The sequence below is a fragment of the Raphanus sativus genome, unplaced genomic scaffold, assembly GCF_000801105.2.
Source record: "Raphanus sativus cultivar WK10039 unplaced genomic scaffold, ASM80110v3 Scaffold2011, whole genome shotgun sequence".
Classification (NCBI taxonomy): Eukaryota; Viridiplantae; Streptophyta; class Magnoliopsida; order Brassicales; family Brassicaceae; genus Raphanus; species Raphanus sativus.
Genome location: NW_026617320.1, coordinates 1 through 17,918, shown reverse-complemented (window position 1 = coordinate 17,918; position 17,918 = coordinate 1). Strand labels below are relative to the sequence as shown.

The following is a 17,918-nucleotide window of genomic DNA, read 5'->3' as shown; positions in this document are numbered from 1 at the left end:
TTTGATCGATGACAGGATACTGTGTATGCATGGTGGGATCTCCCCGGAGTTGACAAGCTTGGACCAGATCAGGAACATCTCACGCCCAATGGATATTCCTGAATCAGGTTTGGTTTGTGATTTGCTTTGGTCGGATCCTAGTGCAGACGTCAAAGGATGGGGGTGAATGATCGTGTGTTTCATACACTTTTGGAGCTGACATTGTTGCAGAGTTTTTGCAAAAAAAATGACATGGACCTTATCTGCCGTGCCCACCAGGTTCTTTTTTTTATTATTATATTGGTTTTTAGAAAAACTATGCAAAGCTGTTTTATGATTCTTATTGTTTTTTTTAGGTTGTTGAAGATGGGTATGAGTTCTTTGCAGACAGACAGCTTGTTACTGTATTTTCAGCTCCCAACTATTGCGGAGAGTTTGACAATGCTGGCGCAATGATGAGCATTGATGAGAGCTTAATGTGCTCCTTCCAAATTCTAAAGCCGTCGGATAAGAGATCATCACCATTTCTATGACAGCAATCATCTAGTTGCCTCCATGCTTCAAGTTTAACATTACTCCAAAAAGGTAAAAACTTTTATTTTTCTTCTTGTTATATTTGGCACCACATGTGTGTTAGTGGTAACACTTGTTTCTACATTTCTTGCTTTGAGTTCTAGATTGTTCACCCCAGGTCTAGCTAGTTCATCATCACATGTTTCTTATCACATAAACTAGCTCAGTACACTGAGTGTTTTCTTTGTGGCTCAGCTTTTGATTATTTTTTTGGGTATCTGACAATTTGCTGTAGCTGTACACTGGGGAGAGAGGATCTAGAAGCAGAAACTACTCAACTGTGACCATAGTGGTTCACCTGATGATAGAACATTTAAGCAAAAAACGCAGAGACGGTCTCCAACAGAGTAAACCATTCAGGTCTCTACTGTAATTTTAGCTTCTTCTCACATCTATCTCCATGTTTGTCTAAAACGTGTGTTTTTTCTTCTTTCTGAATAATCTTTAGATTCTCTCATTTGTACACTCTTATTTTTTATTGAACACCCAAGGATAAAACTTTTCTAGAGTCCCTAGTTTTCTTCACCACAGCTCGCAGATTCTGATGTGATTACTAAAACATAAATCCGTTAATCACCAGCTATTGCGAGCACTACTCACTTTCAAAATTAATCAGGTGGTGCCAATTATCAAATGTAAGAACATATGGAGCTTAAAGGAAAAAAATATGTGTAATTGAGGATTAACAAATGGCTGTACAAGAATGTTCACAGTGTGCATCATGAGTAAAGCTCTACCCATGTTTTTTTTATGTTCTCAATAGTATAAGCCCGGTCCCATAAATGATCTCATGATATGCCACACCGTTTGGCTTGACATCAGAATATGGACATCCAGCTGAGATTCTGTTTTTTGGGTTTTGCTACCATAATTGGTCCGGGGCCTCACTTAAACACCCTATGGTATGCTCAGAGTTATTGAGACAGTTGAGGCTCATTGTGGTTATCATTTCCTATTAAGTCTTCTTCCTCTCTACAGAGGGTAAGATCAAACATATAGCTTCTTAGAAGGTGAGACACACCTTAAACTCTTAACAAATCTTTTAAAAATGGACTGGTAAAATGGACAGATGATTCCGACACTGGAGACAATTTAGAATTGTTTATTAGTGGTTCTTCAGGATCTTTGGTTACCGACAAGGGTTACAGAAAACTAAAGGCCCTTAAAGAAACGTGAAACTTTGTTTATTAGTTTTTCATAAATGGTTGTGAGTTCACATTCTCATCATCTTTGGTAAAATCAAGTCCACCATGTTCAAGAGAGATGTCTCACTCTCAAAAACTCTCATTTCTTCACTTTTGCCTCTCATGAATACTTAAACCTTCAGTCACTAGAACATTATTATTTGCAGCACTTTAACTTGCACAGTTAGATCTTCTGGTCTTATCATTTTAAAGGCAACGATGTTTGGATCTAGCTTACCGGTTGTCTCAATTTTTAGTAACATCTACTGCTCGTAATTTTCTTTAGTACATAGGATCCAATCTCATGTATTTGCCTTGCGGCACAGACAAAAGCACCTCCTATAAACTATCAACAACCGTTTGTATATTATTATACCATCACTCATTCCACGAACAACCTAAAAAGAACTAAAAAAAGAAGTTAAAGCGTATGTCAGAGTGCGAAGTAGCAACGGATTAGTGTCCAGATACGTGTTCTTTTCTTCTGAGGTCAATCACGAGACGTTCAAGTTGTCACTACTGTGCCTCCTTGCTAGCGCCAGCTTCGTCCGCATTACAGACGCTTTCATACACGCTTTTTCCGAGATCGACTGTATTTGAGTCAAATCTAAAAGTTCCCATCGTTACTCAATCTAAAAACTCTCTTAAGCAGCATAAACACACAAACGTTTAAAACAGAGCTTTTTAGGTAGCTATTTTAATATTGTGGTTTATGATACCTTGCATGACAAGTAACCCTGTTTTGTTTGTCTTAGATTACTCTAGACTTGTACAAAACATTGTTTCCTCGTGCAAAGCGAGAGAAAGAGAGTCACTATTAAACTCGGTTATGGGTTTAAATAAAATGCTATATGGAATAAACACATCATTCCGCTAAAATCTGAAACATGTATTGAACATTTGAATGTAAACACGACCATCAGTGGAGAATCATATATGTAAATATGACAATCAACACAGATGGTCCACAATTCATAAGGTACTGGCAAATATTATTTTACAGTTTGGCAATTATACATATATGTAATTAAGGGAATGAGAAGCCGTTGATAGTGAAACCTCCATCAACGCAGATGGTCTGCCCAGTAATATAAGAAGCTGCAGGAAGACAGAGAAATGCCACAAGCGATGACACTTCATTTGCCTCTCCAACACGCCCCATTGGTGTCACACTTTCCACCTTGTCTTTTACTTCACCAATGAGAAACTGAAACACATCAAAAGTAGTTTTAGTCACTATTTTCCCTAGCTTTTTTTTTTTGTGAGGTTTTTGTTTTGTTCTATGCCATACATCTTTAGTTGAGGGAGTTATGATGAACCATGGACAAACAGAGTTAACCCTTATGTTATCACTCGCCCACTCGCACGCCAAGTTCCTCGCTAGCTGATTCATGCCTCCTAGAGTGAGAAAATTAATGTAAGTCTTCAATAGAAGCAAAGGGTTATTAACTATTTGATTATGCTTATATGTATGCCTTTGGTTGCTCCATAGATGGATGTAAGACTCAAATTTACAACCCCAGCAACAGATGACATGAGCACAATGTTCCCTGAACCAGAGGCTTTCAACAGCGGGTGCGCGAGCTGTGCTAGATGAAATGCTGACTCCAGATTTGTAGCCATGATAAACGAGAATTCTTCTGATGTACACTCTATGGTCGGCTTCACAACACCCGTTCCCACATTGCTTACCTATATCACCCAAACAAACCAAACACAACATGATTCGGCACTTATGCAGAACCGGTTCTCATTACAAGCTTATAGACCATTAGCTGGGGTATGTAAATTATTTTAGGGCCAAAATTTCTTGTTTGTTGTTAGATCAACTGTCATAGTTTGCTGGGACTACAGATGATGTCATTTTCAAAATACCACTATTTTTCTTCTATTTTTGTGGTTGTGGTTCCCATTTAATAATATTTTTAATTCAAAGAGAGAAACTAACTTTTTCTCTAAGAATATATATTCTTTTCGAGTAAAAGCTGACCCAGGGTTGAAAATTTTCTTCACATATATATATATATATATATATTTAGTTGTGTAAAAGGGGCCAACAATGATCCTTATATTTAGTAAAACTTAGTGCCGGCTCTGCCCTTATGGATCCAAGCTGAAGGATAGAGAGAATAAACTTACAAAGATGTTGAGTTTTCCTTGGAAGACAGAGGAAACAGTTTCTATGAGTTTCTCACGTTGGTCAGGAGAAGAAACGTTGCAGACAGAAGTGGTGACATCAAACCCGTTTGCTTGCCACTCATGTAAGCTTTCTTGAAGCTGAGTTTCGTCTCTGGCGCATGTGTGGACTCTGGCTCCCAACATGGCTAGTTCCTTCACCACGGCTTCCCTATTCACATCACTCAGGCAATATATGAGTCTGTACATCATTGAGCCTTTTTCTTTATACGAGGTCTTTAATTTTGTTGAAACATTGAACTAGTAAAAATCAGAAGATTCATATAAATATATGATCGAAGACTAGAACTGACCCAAGGCCTTTGGTACCACCGGTGACGAGAGCGGTCATTCCTCCAAGGTTCCATCTTGGTTTGTCTCTCAGGCTTTCCCCTGTCTTAGCCATTTCTGATTATCAGCCAGATCGTTTCGTGGAGACTTAAAACATTGAGTCTAGAAAATTTATAAAGATAAGAGAACCATTATTTGGTCACCACTATAGTCTAGACAGTCTAGACCACACATTATCCCAGTACTATGTAACTATGTAAGGCGGCGTGTTAGAAAGTCTTTTGGAAGTCCTTGCTAGGTTAATTAATTAAACGAGAAAATGGTGATAACGCTCAGAGGACGAGAATATCACGTGATAGAGCAGCTTAAGGTGTTTATCTAGGTAGAACATTTTGTAGAATTTATCTAGGTAGAACATTTTGTAGAATTTTCAGTTGTTATTTCATTCGATTGATTTTAGATTTTTATCTACGATTCAGATAATAGCCCAAAATGTTATCCAGGTGTAAAACCGCAATCCTACGTCGACTCTACGGAATTCATTAAACTCAGTAAATACAATCATAACTCATTTTGTAGAGAGAAATATTCAAATTCTCTTTGATTTCTAAATGCAATTTATTCAATTTATGATTTTGATTCAACTGGTTTTTCCGCTACAATCTGCAAATACAGCTTTTGCGGTTAGTAGCAGTTGACAGCGTTTCAAAACAATCATACAAACTATTATAAATCACTTCAAACCATTTCGATCCTCTTAAAATCAAAAATTGGTTTCAGCTAACGTTTGCGGGCAGATAAATAAATATAAAATTATTTTTAAAATATTTTAAATTTTAAATTAAAAATTAACAATGGAAATATTATAAAAATATATATACACATTTTATATTTCAATTTAAATTCACAAACAGTATCGCAATTTTTTTATAAAAACTTTAAATTAGCTATTCATTAGAATTTTTAACAATTAATATACATACAAATATAAAGATATATACATATATAAAATGCAACAAAATATTCTTTAAAAAGTTTTAATATAAATCTTCAAAAATCATTTATTAAAATTATAACTTTTAACTAATAAAAATTAAATAAATAAACAAATTATTATTATTAATCATACTATATTAATAATTATTATACACAATATCTTGTTCTTATATTTTTATAATGTTATAATATGTATGTATTGGTAATTTATCATCAAACCGTTGCAATATCTCATAATCAACCAGTCACAAATATCCCGTAAACGAGATAATTTTCAAACGTTGTGTCAGTCATACAAAATGCTAAATAAAGCTTGAAATCGCAACCACCCACATCCGCAAACTCTTGCAACCGCAACCACTGCGTTTGAACCAGTCGGACCCTGAGTAATCTGTTTGTTAATTTAAAGATTTTAAGGTTAAAAATGATTGTTAGATTAGAGACAGAATGTCGGGTTGTTCGTAACCTAGTGGCTGCTGAGCTCTGCCTTCGGGCCTTGACGTCGGGGGTTCGACCCTACTTACCTCAGTTTGAGGATTAAAAGGTCCAAAAGTGACCAGTTGACAAAAAAAAAAGATTAGAGACAGAATTGTTAGAATAATTTTATAATTATTTATCTATATTAACGCTAATTCTAGATTGACAATATGTAATTTAGGTCTTATGATATTAATAGATAAGAAAGTGTTATTGACTGCCTAACATAATCTTAGATAAGAAAAATACCGACATAAAAAAATTGGTTTATGATTTTGTGAATTATCAAAAGTATATATATATATATATATATATATTTAATTCTTGTCAAGACAATTGAATTTGCAAAGAAATTTGAAATCCTAAGATCTAGGCACATATAATCTCTGAATTGAAAGTTGACTGATTTGAATATTATGATTTGAGTTCAAGAATGGTTTTTAAATAAACCCTTAATAATTCGTCTGATCTGCAATCCTGATTTATCAGAGAATGTCCCTAAGTCTAGCTCTTTTCCTAATCGAACGTAAACTGTTTAAAGTTCTCTTTGTTCACATCAGTGTTCAAAAAAGTGTTAGGCGCTAAACGGGCGGTGACCTAAATTCTAACACCTAGAACAATTAAGCGGACGCCTAGATTATTAGTTAAACGGTTTAGACATTTATAAATTATAAAAATAAATATATGTAATATTTTATACTAAATAATAGTAAAATTATTATTTATATAAGATAAAAATTATTTTCATAAGAATATATATTATAATATATAAGTTGTATAATATATGAATAATAAATTATTGATTATTTATTATAATATTGTAATTATCTAGATGGTTTAAAAAGTAATCGCCACGGTCATGTAACGCCTAGTGTCTACGCACCACCTAGACGACCGCCTATACCGATTTTTAGAACACTGGTTTACATTACATTCATATTTGTTTTGCTTATTTCGAAAACTGACATTTGTTGAGTGATCTTGAGTCTTTATGGATTAGACCCCTAAATATTATGACTGCACCTCTGAATTTCCAGAGTATTTCATTAGGGACTATATTTGAGCATATAATGTATTTTGAAAACACACTTTGAAGCAATTAAGAAAGTTAAGAGTGCACAGATGGATTTTCTTACATCAAGATTTGAGAAGCTGGAGATGGAAGAACATGAATCTATATCAAACTTCAGTTCTATTCTCAGTCTGCTAGTTCAGGAGGCGTATACACTCGTCAAAGACTACAAAGACAAGAAACTAGTGAAGAAAATTTTAAGGTGTCTCCCAGCAAGATAGCCATCTCATAATGCAGCAATGTCGGTGCATTTTATCATAGATTAAATTAGCTTTCACTAAATTATAGGTATGGTTAAATCCCATGAGATGGAGTTTGATAGTGTGAAGAATCATACTGAAGTGGAGTGGTAATTGCTGAAACAACAAGTCAGAAAATCAGAGAGTTAAAAAATGTGATTCAGATAATTTGTGTGCTTTAGCAAGTCCTACATGATGTGATACAAGGATATTAAAAATCTGTGTGAACAAAAAATATACAAGAAGCTGGCGAGCCATTTGTCAATACAGAAGTGAAATATCAATTTAGGTGCAAAAGAATTGAACACCTAAGTGTAAATGTGAACATGATGAGAAGCAGAAGAAAGATAAATCCTTACTAAGGATGAGTGAGAATTGATCAGAAAAGAAAGACGTGCTCAGTCTCGATACATTTGGTGCATTCAAAGATGAATAAAGTGCATCATCTGACTCAGATTTGGATACATAAGTTGAATTAACTTCAAGAAAGAGTATCATGTTTTGTATGACAAGTGGTTGAAACTCAAGAATAAAAATATACAGTTTCTCAAGAATAAGGCATGTTCCGAAAGAAGAATTCAATTACTTAAGTTAGAGCACTATATGGTGCATAGTCAGAAGGAGAATGTGACTCAGAAACCACATCAGGAGCAAAGTAAGTTGGTTGAAGAACCCTATGTATAAAAGAGAAGAATAAAACTATTGAGTAGAGATGTCAATCATGGACCTGGACCGCGGGTCTGGCCCGTAAAAAACTGTCGCGGGACGGGATTGGGCCGAGATTTTACAGACCCGCAAATTAGCGGGCTTTGCGGGACGGGTCTTTGCGGGACTGGGTCTTTTGCGGGACGGGACGATGCGGGTCTGCGGGATTACAAAGACCCGCATTTTTTTCCTCTTCAATTCTTGTTTTACCTCAAAAAAAAAAGAGTGAAAAAGATAATTTATGTGACTTTCCTCTGAAAAAAGAAAAAAGCTTCAGCAATGATGATTCGAGCTCCGACGATGATGTTTTGAGCTCCATTAGTGTTTTAATTTGGTGTTTTTTAATTAATTTTGGGATTAACAGCTTAGTTTTGGTGTTTGATTATATTTAGTTTTTATTCATTAAAACTAAAAAATTGGTTATGAACTTAGAAGTTATAAACTAATGAAAAACATATTCTGAAATTATCTTTAATTGGTATGTAAATATGTTTGAGTGTGACAAAATTAACTATAACTATTTTATTTGGTTAAGATAACATGAACAAGACTAAGCTCTGATCAAAGCGGTAACGAGAATAAGCTATGGTTAGAGCCTTGATCGACTAAGCTATTTAATTCTATAACAATGATGTCGTTCAGCTGAAAGAGTTAGTCTTGTTACTGATTAGAGCCTTCTTCGATATGTATTTTATTCTTTATGTTCTCTCGTTACTTATCATTGTTATCTTGTTACATCAATAGAATAGAATATACATTAACACCTCATTTTTACATGCACTTTTTGTTTGGTTATGACTTCATATATATATATATATATAATCATCTCATGTTCTATATGCACTTTTAATAGAGAAAATATGCATAATATATTACAAATTTTGAAGAATTTGCATTGTAGACATTTCATGTATATTAATTATGTGAACTTGGTTATGTAGAGGAGCAGCCTGAGGCATCTTAGAGCAGCATGCAGCATCAGGAAGTGTTCTGGAGCGGCCTGCAGTGTTAAGCAGGATCGGATACATTACATTAACGTATGTCCCGCGGGACAGCCTGTGAAGGAGTGTGCAATTTGCGGTACGGGCTTGGGACGACTTTTTGGAGACCGCAGCCCGCGCGGGCCTGACCCGCCGTGACCCGCAAAGAGATGAGCCCGCTGCGGTACGGGACGGGACGGATCAACCTGTTTGACATCTCTACTCTTGAGCAAAAGGTCAGCAATCTGATGGAAGTTGTTACAACCAAGTAAGAGAAATCAAGGATGATGGAACACGAGCTGAATGAGAATCGTAAGTAAATTCAAAATGAATATGTCTCTTATTCCAATAGTTTTCTTTGGTCCCTTTTAAAATATTTTTAAGTATATTATATTTTTAATTCTAATAATTCTTGTTATTTTAAAACCTTACAAATATATTTATAGTTTATCTAATCATCACCATCTAAAATATTGGGAGGCACAAAAAACTGATTTGTAATTAGCTTTTAATTATGATTTAGATATAATCTAAAATAAAATTACTAATAAAAATTAATAATATAATTGACTACTATATATATTTGTTAATATAAGTTTATAGATACTGGTAAGAAGTTTAACAAATGTTATTCTGATTAGATATGCCTATAAATATGATTTTAGCTAAAAAACCTTACAAATTTTTGTTATTTATAGAAAGTAAAATTATATATAACTAAAATATGCCCTCTTATATTTGCTGTCCTGAGCGGCCGCTTCACTCGATTAATGCCATAGGTCGGCCCTGGCTACATGTGTATATCGAAGGAATTGTCTCAAAACTAGAATAACACACATCGTCAAGATTCTTTACTGAAAATGTGTACCGAACTATAATCAAGTGGTGTAGATTATAGTTCAATACACTAAAATTGACTGTTTTATTACTGCAAACTAATAGTGTAGATGTATTATTTGAGGTTTAATTCCAAATGACCAGTTTACATTTTATTTCTATGAGACCAATATTAAGTTAAAACAACATGGTTTTGATTTTAAGGTAACATAAACAGCAAGTAACACGAATTGAATTGAGTTTCAGATTAAAGAGAATGCTAGCATAGGGTGAGTTGATCGGGCGTCAAATGAGAGTAAGCCAAACAATTAGTCAAGTTCAATTTAACACTAGTTTAGAACTCAGATCACTTAAGATAGATCAGTCCACTGTCGTGGTGCTTTGCCTTTTGTCAATCAATCTCAGTACCTAAATTGTCATTTGGACTGAGATGCAATGACAAACATTAAAATCAAGTCCGATCTGCTCACAAAACACCATAACATCTACTTTCGCTGGATAGAGATGTGATGCTCATTCAAGTTATGTCTAGCAACCTAATACACTGTTAATGTACAGGTTAAGCCTAGGTTCATGCACTAAGTGATTAGTTTAAATGCAAGCTTTAAAACAACAGAGAATAAAGACAATCAATTTATAACTTATTTGTGTCTAGCTCACGGATCTAACACCCTAACACCCTAGATTAAGAAAGCTGACTACTCAGCCATGAAGGAAGAAAACACAAAGATAGAGATTGAATAAAACATGGAATACGATTGCTGACAAAAAATAGGGTTCAAGAGGTTCTTCTCTAAATCGAGAGAGATGGCATTCTCCCTTTACAAACTAGTAAATCCCAAAGTATCAAAGCTTTAGAGTCTGGTTTCTCTCTCAAAACACTACAAGAAAACGTTGTCATAACAACCAGACATTACGACAACTAAAGTGTCGTAAAGTTACGTCGACATTACCTCTTCTTTACGACGAAAAGGACAATCGACGTAAGGTAGACGTAAATAAATTGTCATAATGTAGACGTTATATTACATCTCCATTATGACGAAATATATTTTTCATTGTGTTTAGTCGTAAACTTGTTGTACATTTACGACTGCAAAACAACGAATAATTAGCATCTAAATAACGACACTTTTACGACCTTTGAAACGTGATAAATGTTTGTAGGTAGGTATAATTGTTAATTGGTTTGTGGTAGTATATGCGTAGTAACATTCCCACCTACCAAACTCAAAAATTTCCTATAAATATGGTGTACTCTCTCATTCTAAACATTCAAAAGAAAACAAAATGTCTCATGGTGGCAATATCTACGAGATCCGGAGTTGGATGTATGCACACAAAAATTCAGCGGGAGCAGTGACAGATGAATTTCTCAACGGCGCAGAGATGTTCATGTACCAAGCCAGAAAAACACCTCTTATGCAATTGGATTTGTTTGAAAAGGTTGAAGGTTACTCGTTTTGTATTTCGGTGTTCAACTTCAGCAGAGGATAAAGTCTGAGTCATGGAAACCAGCTAAAAGTAATTTTGAGGTGGAGAAGTTTGACGATCAAGAAAACTTTGGATTGGGAAAGTTTAAAAATGCTTATGCGGCTTGAGCTTCAGGGTTTGGATTTGTTCTGGAGGAAAATGAATCCAGCAGTTCTGTTAAAGAAAAAGAAAATGAAGGTGAGGTCACATAAGCTAATAATTCTCCGGTTGATCTGCTGAAAAAGGAGAAAGATAAAATAGCAAAAAGATCTTATATGATCTTCTCTTAGCAACATGATCTTACTAAAGGTGATGAAAGAGATAACAGATCTAGGAGCGTGGCAGGCTCTACAAAAGGATTATTAAACTAATGTGAGTGATGAGGACCAAGCCATCCACGTTCTATCTAGTCTCCCAAGGCAATTCGACTCACTGGTTCATACACTTAAATACAGTAATGGGAAGGAAACTTTGACTCTGAATGAAGTAACCAGCTCTTCATATGCCAAGGAAGTTGAGCTAAAGAAAAAGGGACTCATTGGTAAAGCTAAGTCAAGCGCAGAAGGCTTGGTTGCGGCCAGGGGTAGACCTGAGAAGAAGATTTCTGGTCAGAGGAGTGGAAGATCCAAGAGCAAGGATTCAAGGTCTAAATCTAGAACAAAAAAATCAACATAAACCTAGAGAGTGTTGGATATGTGGAAAGAAGGACAACTCAAGAAAGATTGTCAAGAAAGGAAGAATGAGAGAGCAGCTGATTCTGCAAATGTTGCAAAAAAAAAGAGTTTCCTATGATCTTGACAACAAGTGACAAGATCCCATGACAGAATGGGTGATGGATTATGGTTGTACATTACACCAGATAGAGATGCCTTATTTGATTTCAAATCATTTGAAGGTGGAAAGGTATTGATGGAAAACAATACTTTCAGTGAAGTCAAAGGTATGAGCAAGCTGAAGATTATAAACTCTGAAGGAGCTATGGTGATATTGACCGATGTGAGAAACATGCCATCTATGAACAGAAATCTCATCTCTTATGGTCAGTTGGAAAAGAGTGGTTGCAAGTATGAAGGAAAAGACTTCATTGTTACTTTCTACAAGAACGGTCAGAAGGTGATTTCAGGGAAATATCAGGATGAATTGTATTATTTGCAGGGATTAATGGTGAAGGGGGAAGCATCTGTGGTAAAAGCTGAAGCGAACTTCACAAACAGATGGCTCTCAAGGATATGGCACATGAGTCTCAATAACATGAATGTTCTGGTCAAATGAGGCTATCTAGACGCAAAGGAGGTCCACACTTTGGATTTTTGTGAAGACTGTGTGTTTGGAAAGTCCCACAAGCAAAGCTTCCCGGAAGGTAAACACACTACCAAATGTATTCTCTAATACATTCACAATGATTTATGGGGCTCAGTTTTGGATGAGCCAACTCTGTTGGGATGTAGATGCTTTCTTACATTCATCGATGATTACTCAAGGAAGGTCAGGATCAGATTCAAACAATGAAGAAGATAAAGTGTCTAAAGTCAGATACTGGATTAGAGTTCTGCAACCATCTGATGGATAAGCTGTGTCAAGACTAAGAGATTAAACGGCATCAAACTTGTGTTTATATTCCGCAGCAGAATGGTGTTTCTGAGAGAATGAAAATGACAACAGCAGACAAGATCATGTGCATGTTGGCCGAAATTGGGTTAGAGAAAAAGTTCTTGGTTGAGTCAGCGTCTACTGCAGTTTATCTGATAAACATGTCTCCTAATGCATCTTTGAAATTTCAGATTCCAGAAGAAGTGTGGTCAGGGTCAAAGGTTGATTATAGTCATCTTAGACGGTTTGATTGTGTTGCTTATGTATACAAAACAGATGACAAGTTATGTCCAAGAGCTATTAACGGATTCTTCATGGGGTACCCATAGAATACTAAAGGTTACATTGTGTGGTTACCGGAAGAGGGAATGTGTACTATCAGCAGGAATGTAGTCTTTGAAGAAGAAAAGCTGTATAAAGATCAAGATTAGATGGAAACAACTAACTCTAAGAAGAAGAAAGTCACTTTTAGCATTGATATGATTCAAGGACCGACTACAAGTGGTTCATTTCATGATTTTACTGATCAAGGTGAAGAAGTTTCAGGAAGTGGTGAATCTACTGGTCAAGATGGAGATACTTTGGGAAGTTCACAATCAGAAACTGAATCAGAAGAGGAAGAAGAATCTGAGGAAGAGGAGGAGGAAAATCAGAGTCAATATGAGTCTTTGATGATTATTTGTTGGCACGAGACAGAGAAAGAAGAGTCATTAGACCACCATCGAGATTTAAAGGATCTGATTTTGTAGCTTATGATTTTTCAACAGCAGAAATATTGGAGATAGATGAAACAAGGTCACTAGCAGAAGCTAGAAGGAGTAGAGATTGTATGAACTTATAATCTATAGTCTAATGATAATGATCAAGTCGATTCCATGATTTAAAGTTCATTCCATACCGGACCAGACCGGTTGAGGGAGATCTGGAGAATCTTATTATGTCACCCAAAATGACCACTCCTTCTGTCGGAAAAAAGGAATGTAGTTAGCCTAATCATTGGGATGATGGTTGGGTCAGCAACTTCTCTTCAAGCTGGACATGGAAGGCTGGTTTTGTCAACTCATTTCGCGGAAGGATAAGTGGAACCAGGCAGTGGGAGAGGAGAACCAATCTCCAGATGATAATGAGACTTATGAGATTGTTCGAAAGCCGAGAGAGCAGAGGATAATCGGGTGTAAATGGATTTTCACCTTAGAGCAGCAAGAACTTCAAATGGTTAACTCTGGGAAATCGACAAAAAGTTTCAGAGGATCAAGTCTAAAAAGGAAGTCTGGAGCAGTTCGGTTTTAGAGCTGAGGGTCACCTGTAAAAGTGATATATCTGTTTTTAAGTGGTAAAGCTAGAAGTTTTACAATAATAATTCACTAGTTGAGACTATGACGAACGTCTCAAGTTCATGTTACAGTTGAGGTAAATCGACAAAGAGAAGAAGTTTTTTTTTTGTTTCAAGAGAACAAGCGCAAGTGACCAAATGCAGAAGGTGGAGATTTGTGAATTATGTGCACATGGTTAGTAAAAATATGGTCAGGAAAATTATGGTCATTTGCATATATGGTCAGACATTCATGACCAGGTTATATGGTCAGGTGAACCATGGCTAGACACATAGATGTTCATACATTCATGACCATATTATATGGTCAGGTAAACTATGGTTAGACGCATATATGGTCAGACATTCATGACCAGGTTATATGGTCAGAGCATATATGATCAGGTTCTGTCGCGAGAAAAGTTTTTCAAATAGGCTTTATTGGGCCAAAAATGAGACTAAAGCGGTTTTGGACAAGGTCCAAAAGTTTAGGGAGTCATCATATATATTCTTAAATCTAATTTCTTGCCTCCTAACACTCAGAACACTATTGGAGAGATAAGAGGCAAGAAAGAGGAAAAGAGAAAATTGAGGAAAATCTACACCAAAATTGAAGAGAAGAAGAAAGAGGATTTGGTCAAAGTCTAAAGCTACTTCTTCTTGATTAAGTGGTGGGTTTCATCTCTTGGGTACACAAGTTCAGTAAGCTTAAATCTTTAGCTTATTGTGAAATATTTCACTAGGTGAATAGTGAAATATTGTGTAGGAACCTCTTGTAAGAACCACTTGATTCTAGGGAATCTTTGAGAGTGTTCTCTGGATGTACCGCAAGTGAATTAGGTAATCAAATCTTTTTGTTAAACAAATTCAAACAATAACAAAGATGTGCTAAAGTTAATTAGTCAAGAGAGATAAATCGGATAGTTGGTTAAAGTAAAATTCTCTACAGATCGATAATTTCATTTCAAAGATTACAACATGAAAATACACAAGACAAAAAAACAAAGGTGGAAGTTATAAGACCACCCACAACGCTGATTTTTAACAAAATCCTTAGTATTAAAGTCATTATAATAATCTGTGGGATCCATATAATTTAAGAATATGTGCCACTTTAATCCTTAGCGAAGGATCAATCTTTCGACAAATTCGTAACTGTGCGCGGGTCCCACGCCACGTGGGGACCCGTGATTAGCTTTTTTTTTTTGTTTTTTCTTTGTTTTTTTTAACTGAACAAAAATTAAAAATAATAAAATAATATAAACACTTACCTGGGTTATCGAGTCTGAGAGTTACGCCGTTGCTGATGCTCTAACAAACCTACAGGGTCCAATGCCAAATACAATAAAGTGAAAATTAAGCCGGTGGATCATACTGGACCTCCAGAAACCAAAAAAAAAAAAACTAGAGTAAACAAAAGACTATCTAGAAGTTTGGGTTTATAATTATCAAAGGAAGTTTCAAACTGGTTAAGATGATACAGAATGTACGTTTACTTAGAAAATGAGTTATATAAAGGGAAGATTACTAAAATAACGTGAAATTATGTTATTATTACTAGAATAACATAGATTTTTTTTAATTTACTAGAATGTTTTTATGCCTAAACTACCTTTATTTTCTTTGTTAAAAAAAAAATTACAGTTTTTTTTTTTTACTGCATGTCATCAAATTTTTCTTTTTTTTTAACGAAACAGTAAAATAAATCTGCTGTAAAAAATCTGCAATACTTGATGGCAGATTTAATAAACCGTCGCAGATTTATTTTTTACCGAAGACTTAGTATCGCAAACTTAATATCATCACATACTTTCAGAAAAAGTATACCTCACATGATGGCAGATTTGATTGCACTCGCAGATTTATTTTACGTTGGCAGACTTTTAGTGGCAGATTTGTATCCTATAACAGCAGATTTTCTAATATGTCGAAAATTTTGTACTAGCATACAGATTTATCTCGTAGACTTTTTAAAATTTGGCAGATTTTTGTTTTCATGTTATGGCATACTTATACTTTCTACATTTACAAACAACAAACTTTCAGAATAAGTATGCTTCATTGTCGACGTTATAATAACACAACTATGTGATCACAAACTTCTTTTAGTTACGGCAGCTTTTAAAAGATGGCAAACTTTAATCTAGTTACGGCAGGCTTTCAAGAGATGGCAGACTTTTTGATCCAGAATCGGTTAATAAAATTAATTGGTTAACTAATTAGAATAAACAGATTCCGGTTTGCTCTAATTAAACCAAAATTTCGACCATAACTGCAATAAGTTATTAAAACCTAGGTTTTTGCCGTAAACATTCTTCTTCCTCTTCTTCCAATCACGTTCTTTGGACAAGTGGCTATTTCACGTTAATCTCAAGAAAAATTGATGGAGGAGGTTATAGCCGTTTGTGGGCAGTGGTTATTCGAGAAGGATAAGTGGATGTTTCACGTTGATAGCAGAAGAGGAAGCAAAGTAATTCCAGTCAGTGATAAGACAAGGTTTGAAGATATGATCAACATGGTTTATGAAGACTACAGATTAGATAAGAGACATGTTAATATCGAATTGAGTTACATGCTTGGCAGGAAGAGCTTGATGAAGCTAACTCGTGACACACCCCCAGTTAAAATTGGGAATTTTCGACAGCTACAAAGTTTCTTCCGTCTTCTACAATCTGACAAAATCCGTCTATGCGTAGAGGTCACTTTTAGAGACAACATGAAGACGATGAAACAGATCAACCAGTCGGGTTGTAATCATGATGAAACACCAAGCTTTTCCCAAAATGGTTTATGATCAATCTCCACCTCTTCATTTATGTTGAAAGGCTCGCAATTTAAACTTGTAATATCACCAAACTCATATAGCGAAAACCTTATTGCCTGACCTTCTATAGCACTCCATATCTCATGGATATTATTAACCACCAATTGGTTTGTAAGTAAATGGTGAACCGCCTTGGCTGACCAGGTATAATTCAGCTCTTTCAGCTTCAAAATAACTCCAACAGATGATGTTTTAATAGATTCCCACGCATCTAAACCAATTTCTTCTTTCACCATCTGCAAATTAGCCAAGTGACAGTTATGATTCATGCTTCGATGCTGTAATGGAGATTTCCCCTCTTCATAAAGTCTTGGTGGATATCTTTTTCCACTGTTTGATGTAGTCATCCGTCTGAAAAGAAATGTTAGATGTAGTAAGTATTACAAACCAAGACTGAAGAAAAACGACCAAGACCTAGACCCAGACGATACCCAACTGATATCAACAAATGTACAAACGAAAAACACTTCTATCTACTCTGTGTCGTGTGAAAATCGAATTCATTTGATACTGAATATTAAAAATCGTTTGACAGAGACTAACCTTTGGTGGAAAAATAGGTGGATTAAACTGATTGATGTGGAGAGGAGCTTGTAAGTGATGAAAGCCTTAAGATTCACGTAGCTGAAAATTTTATAAAGGGGGTTTAGGGTTCGTCGATTGGGTTTCGGGTTCACTTCTCCTATGTGAATCGAAGGTTTTAGTGGTTGATTAGGGTGCGGAGATGACGAAATCGATGAGAAATCATGATGAAAACTAAAGAGAGTCAAAAGTTTGAGGATTTCACAATTTTGGGATTTAGGGTTCTTGGAGCTACAGAAGAGAAAGATATCGTGGTTGGTTTTTTTAAAAGAGATTTCACCATTTTTTGGTCAAGTAATAGGAATGGGAGTTTTATCTTAATTGATATTTTTTTACCAACGGGGCATTTGAGTCCAGATGAAGCTTTTTTTTTTTTTGGGTGTGTTACTCTAGTAATTTCTAGTAATTTCTAGTAAATGGTATGTCATTCCAACTAATCTATATATCTATATCTATATATATAAAGTTGATAATTCTGGCCTCTCAAGCCATCCACGTTCTTTTAGAGGATGGGGGGAATGACAACATGTGTCGACTTTTAAGTGGCTAGGTGAGTCCCACGCGTTGTTCATTTGTTAGGCGCGTCGCTCGGGTTTATTTAGATTAGGGTTCCAGTATGTTCTTCTTCT

General features: G+C 35.4%; 2 protein-coding genes across 2 annotated transcripts; one reads left to right on the top strand and one right to left on the bottom strand.

Annotated features, from left to right (window-relative positions):
• Positions 1-2: 2 nt before the first annotated feature.
• On the top strand, positions 3-476 carry LOC130505084 (serine/threonine-protein phosphatase PP1 isozyme 8-like; the record flags this gene model as incomplete). The annotated part of the gene is given in 2 exon segments (XM_056999695.1): positions 3-258; positions 336-476. A coding segment is annotated over 1 exon segment (164 nt), but the record flags the coding sequence as incomplete, so codon positions are not given.
• A 2,128-nt stretch (positions 477-2,604) lies between these two features.
• LOC108844760 (tropinone reductase homolog At2g29370) lies at positions 2,605-4,433 on the bottom strand. Its single transcript, XM_018618057.2, has 5 exons — positions 4,226-4,433; positions 3,876-4,083; positions 3,212-3,428; positions 3,028-3,134; positions 2,605-2,943 (listed from the first exon to the last, which is right to left on the bottom strand). Exons 1-5 carry the CDS (start codon positions 4,315-4,317, stop codon positions 2,764-2,766), a joined length of 804 nt encoding a protein of 267 aa, XP_018473559.1. The 5' UTR covers positions 4,318-4,433; the 3' UTR covers positions 2,605-2,763.
• Between the last annotated feature and the right edge of the window lie 13,485 nt (positions 4,434-17,918).

Coding starts and splice junctions, on each gene's coding strand:
- LOC108844760 (XM_018618057.2), bottom strand. CDS start 4,317: ATGGCTAAGACAGGGGAAAGCCTGAGAGACAAACCAAGATGGAACCTT. Junction 4,084..4,225: donor GGTGGTACCAAAGGCCTTGG/GTCAGTTCTAGT, acceptor TGATGTGAATAG/GGAAGCCGTGGTGAAGGAAC. Junction 3,135..3,211: donor CATCTATGGAGCAACCAAAG/GCATACATATAA, acceptor TTCTCACTCTAG/GAGGCATGAATCAGCTAGCG.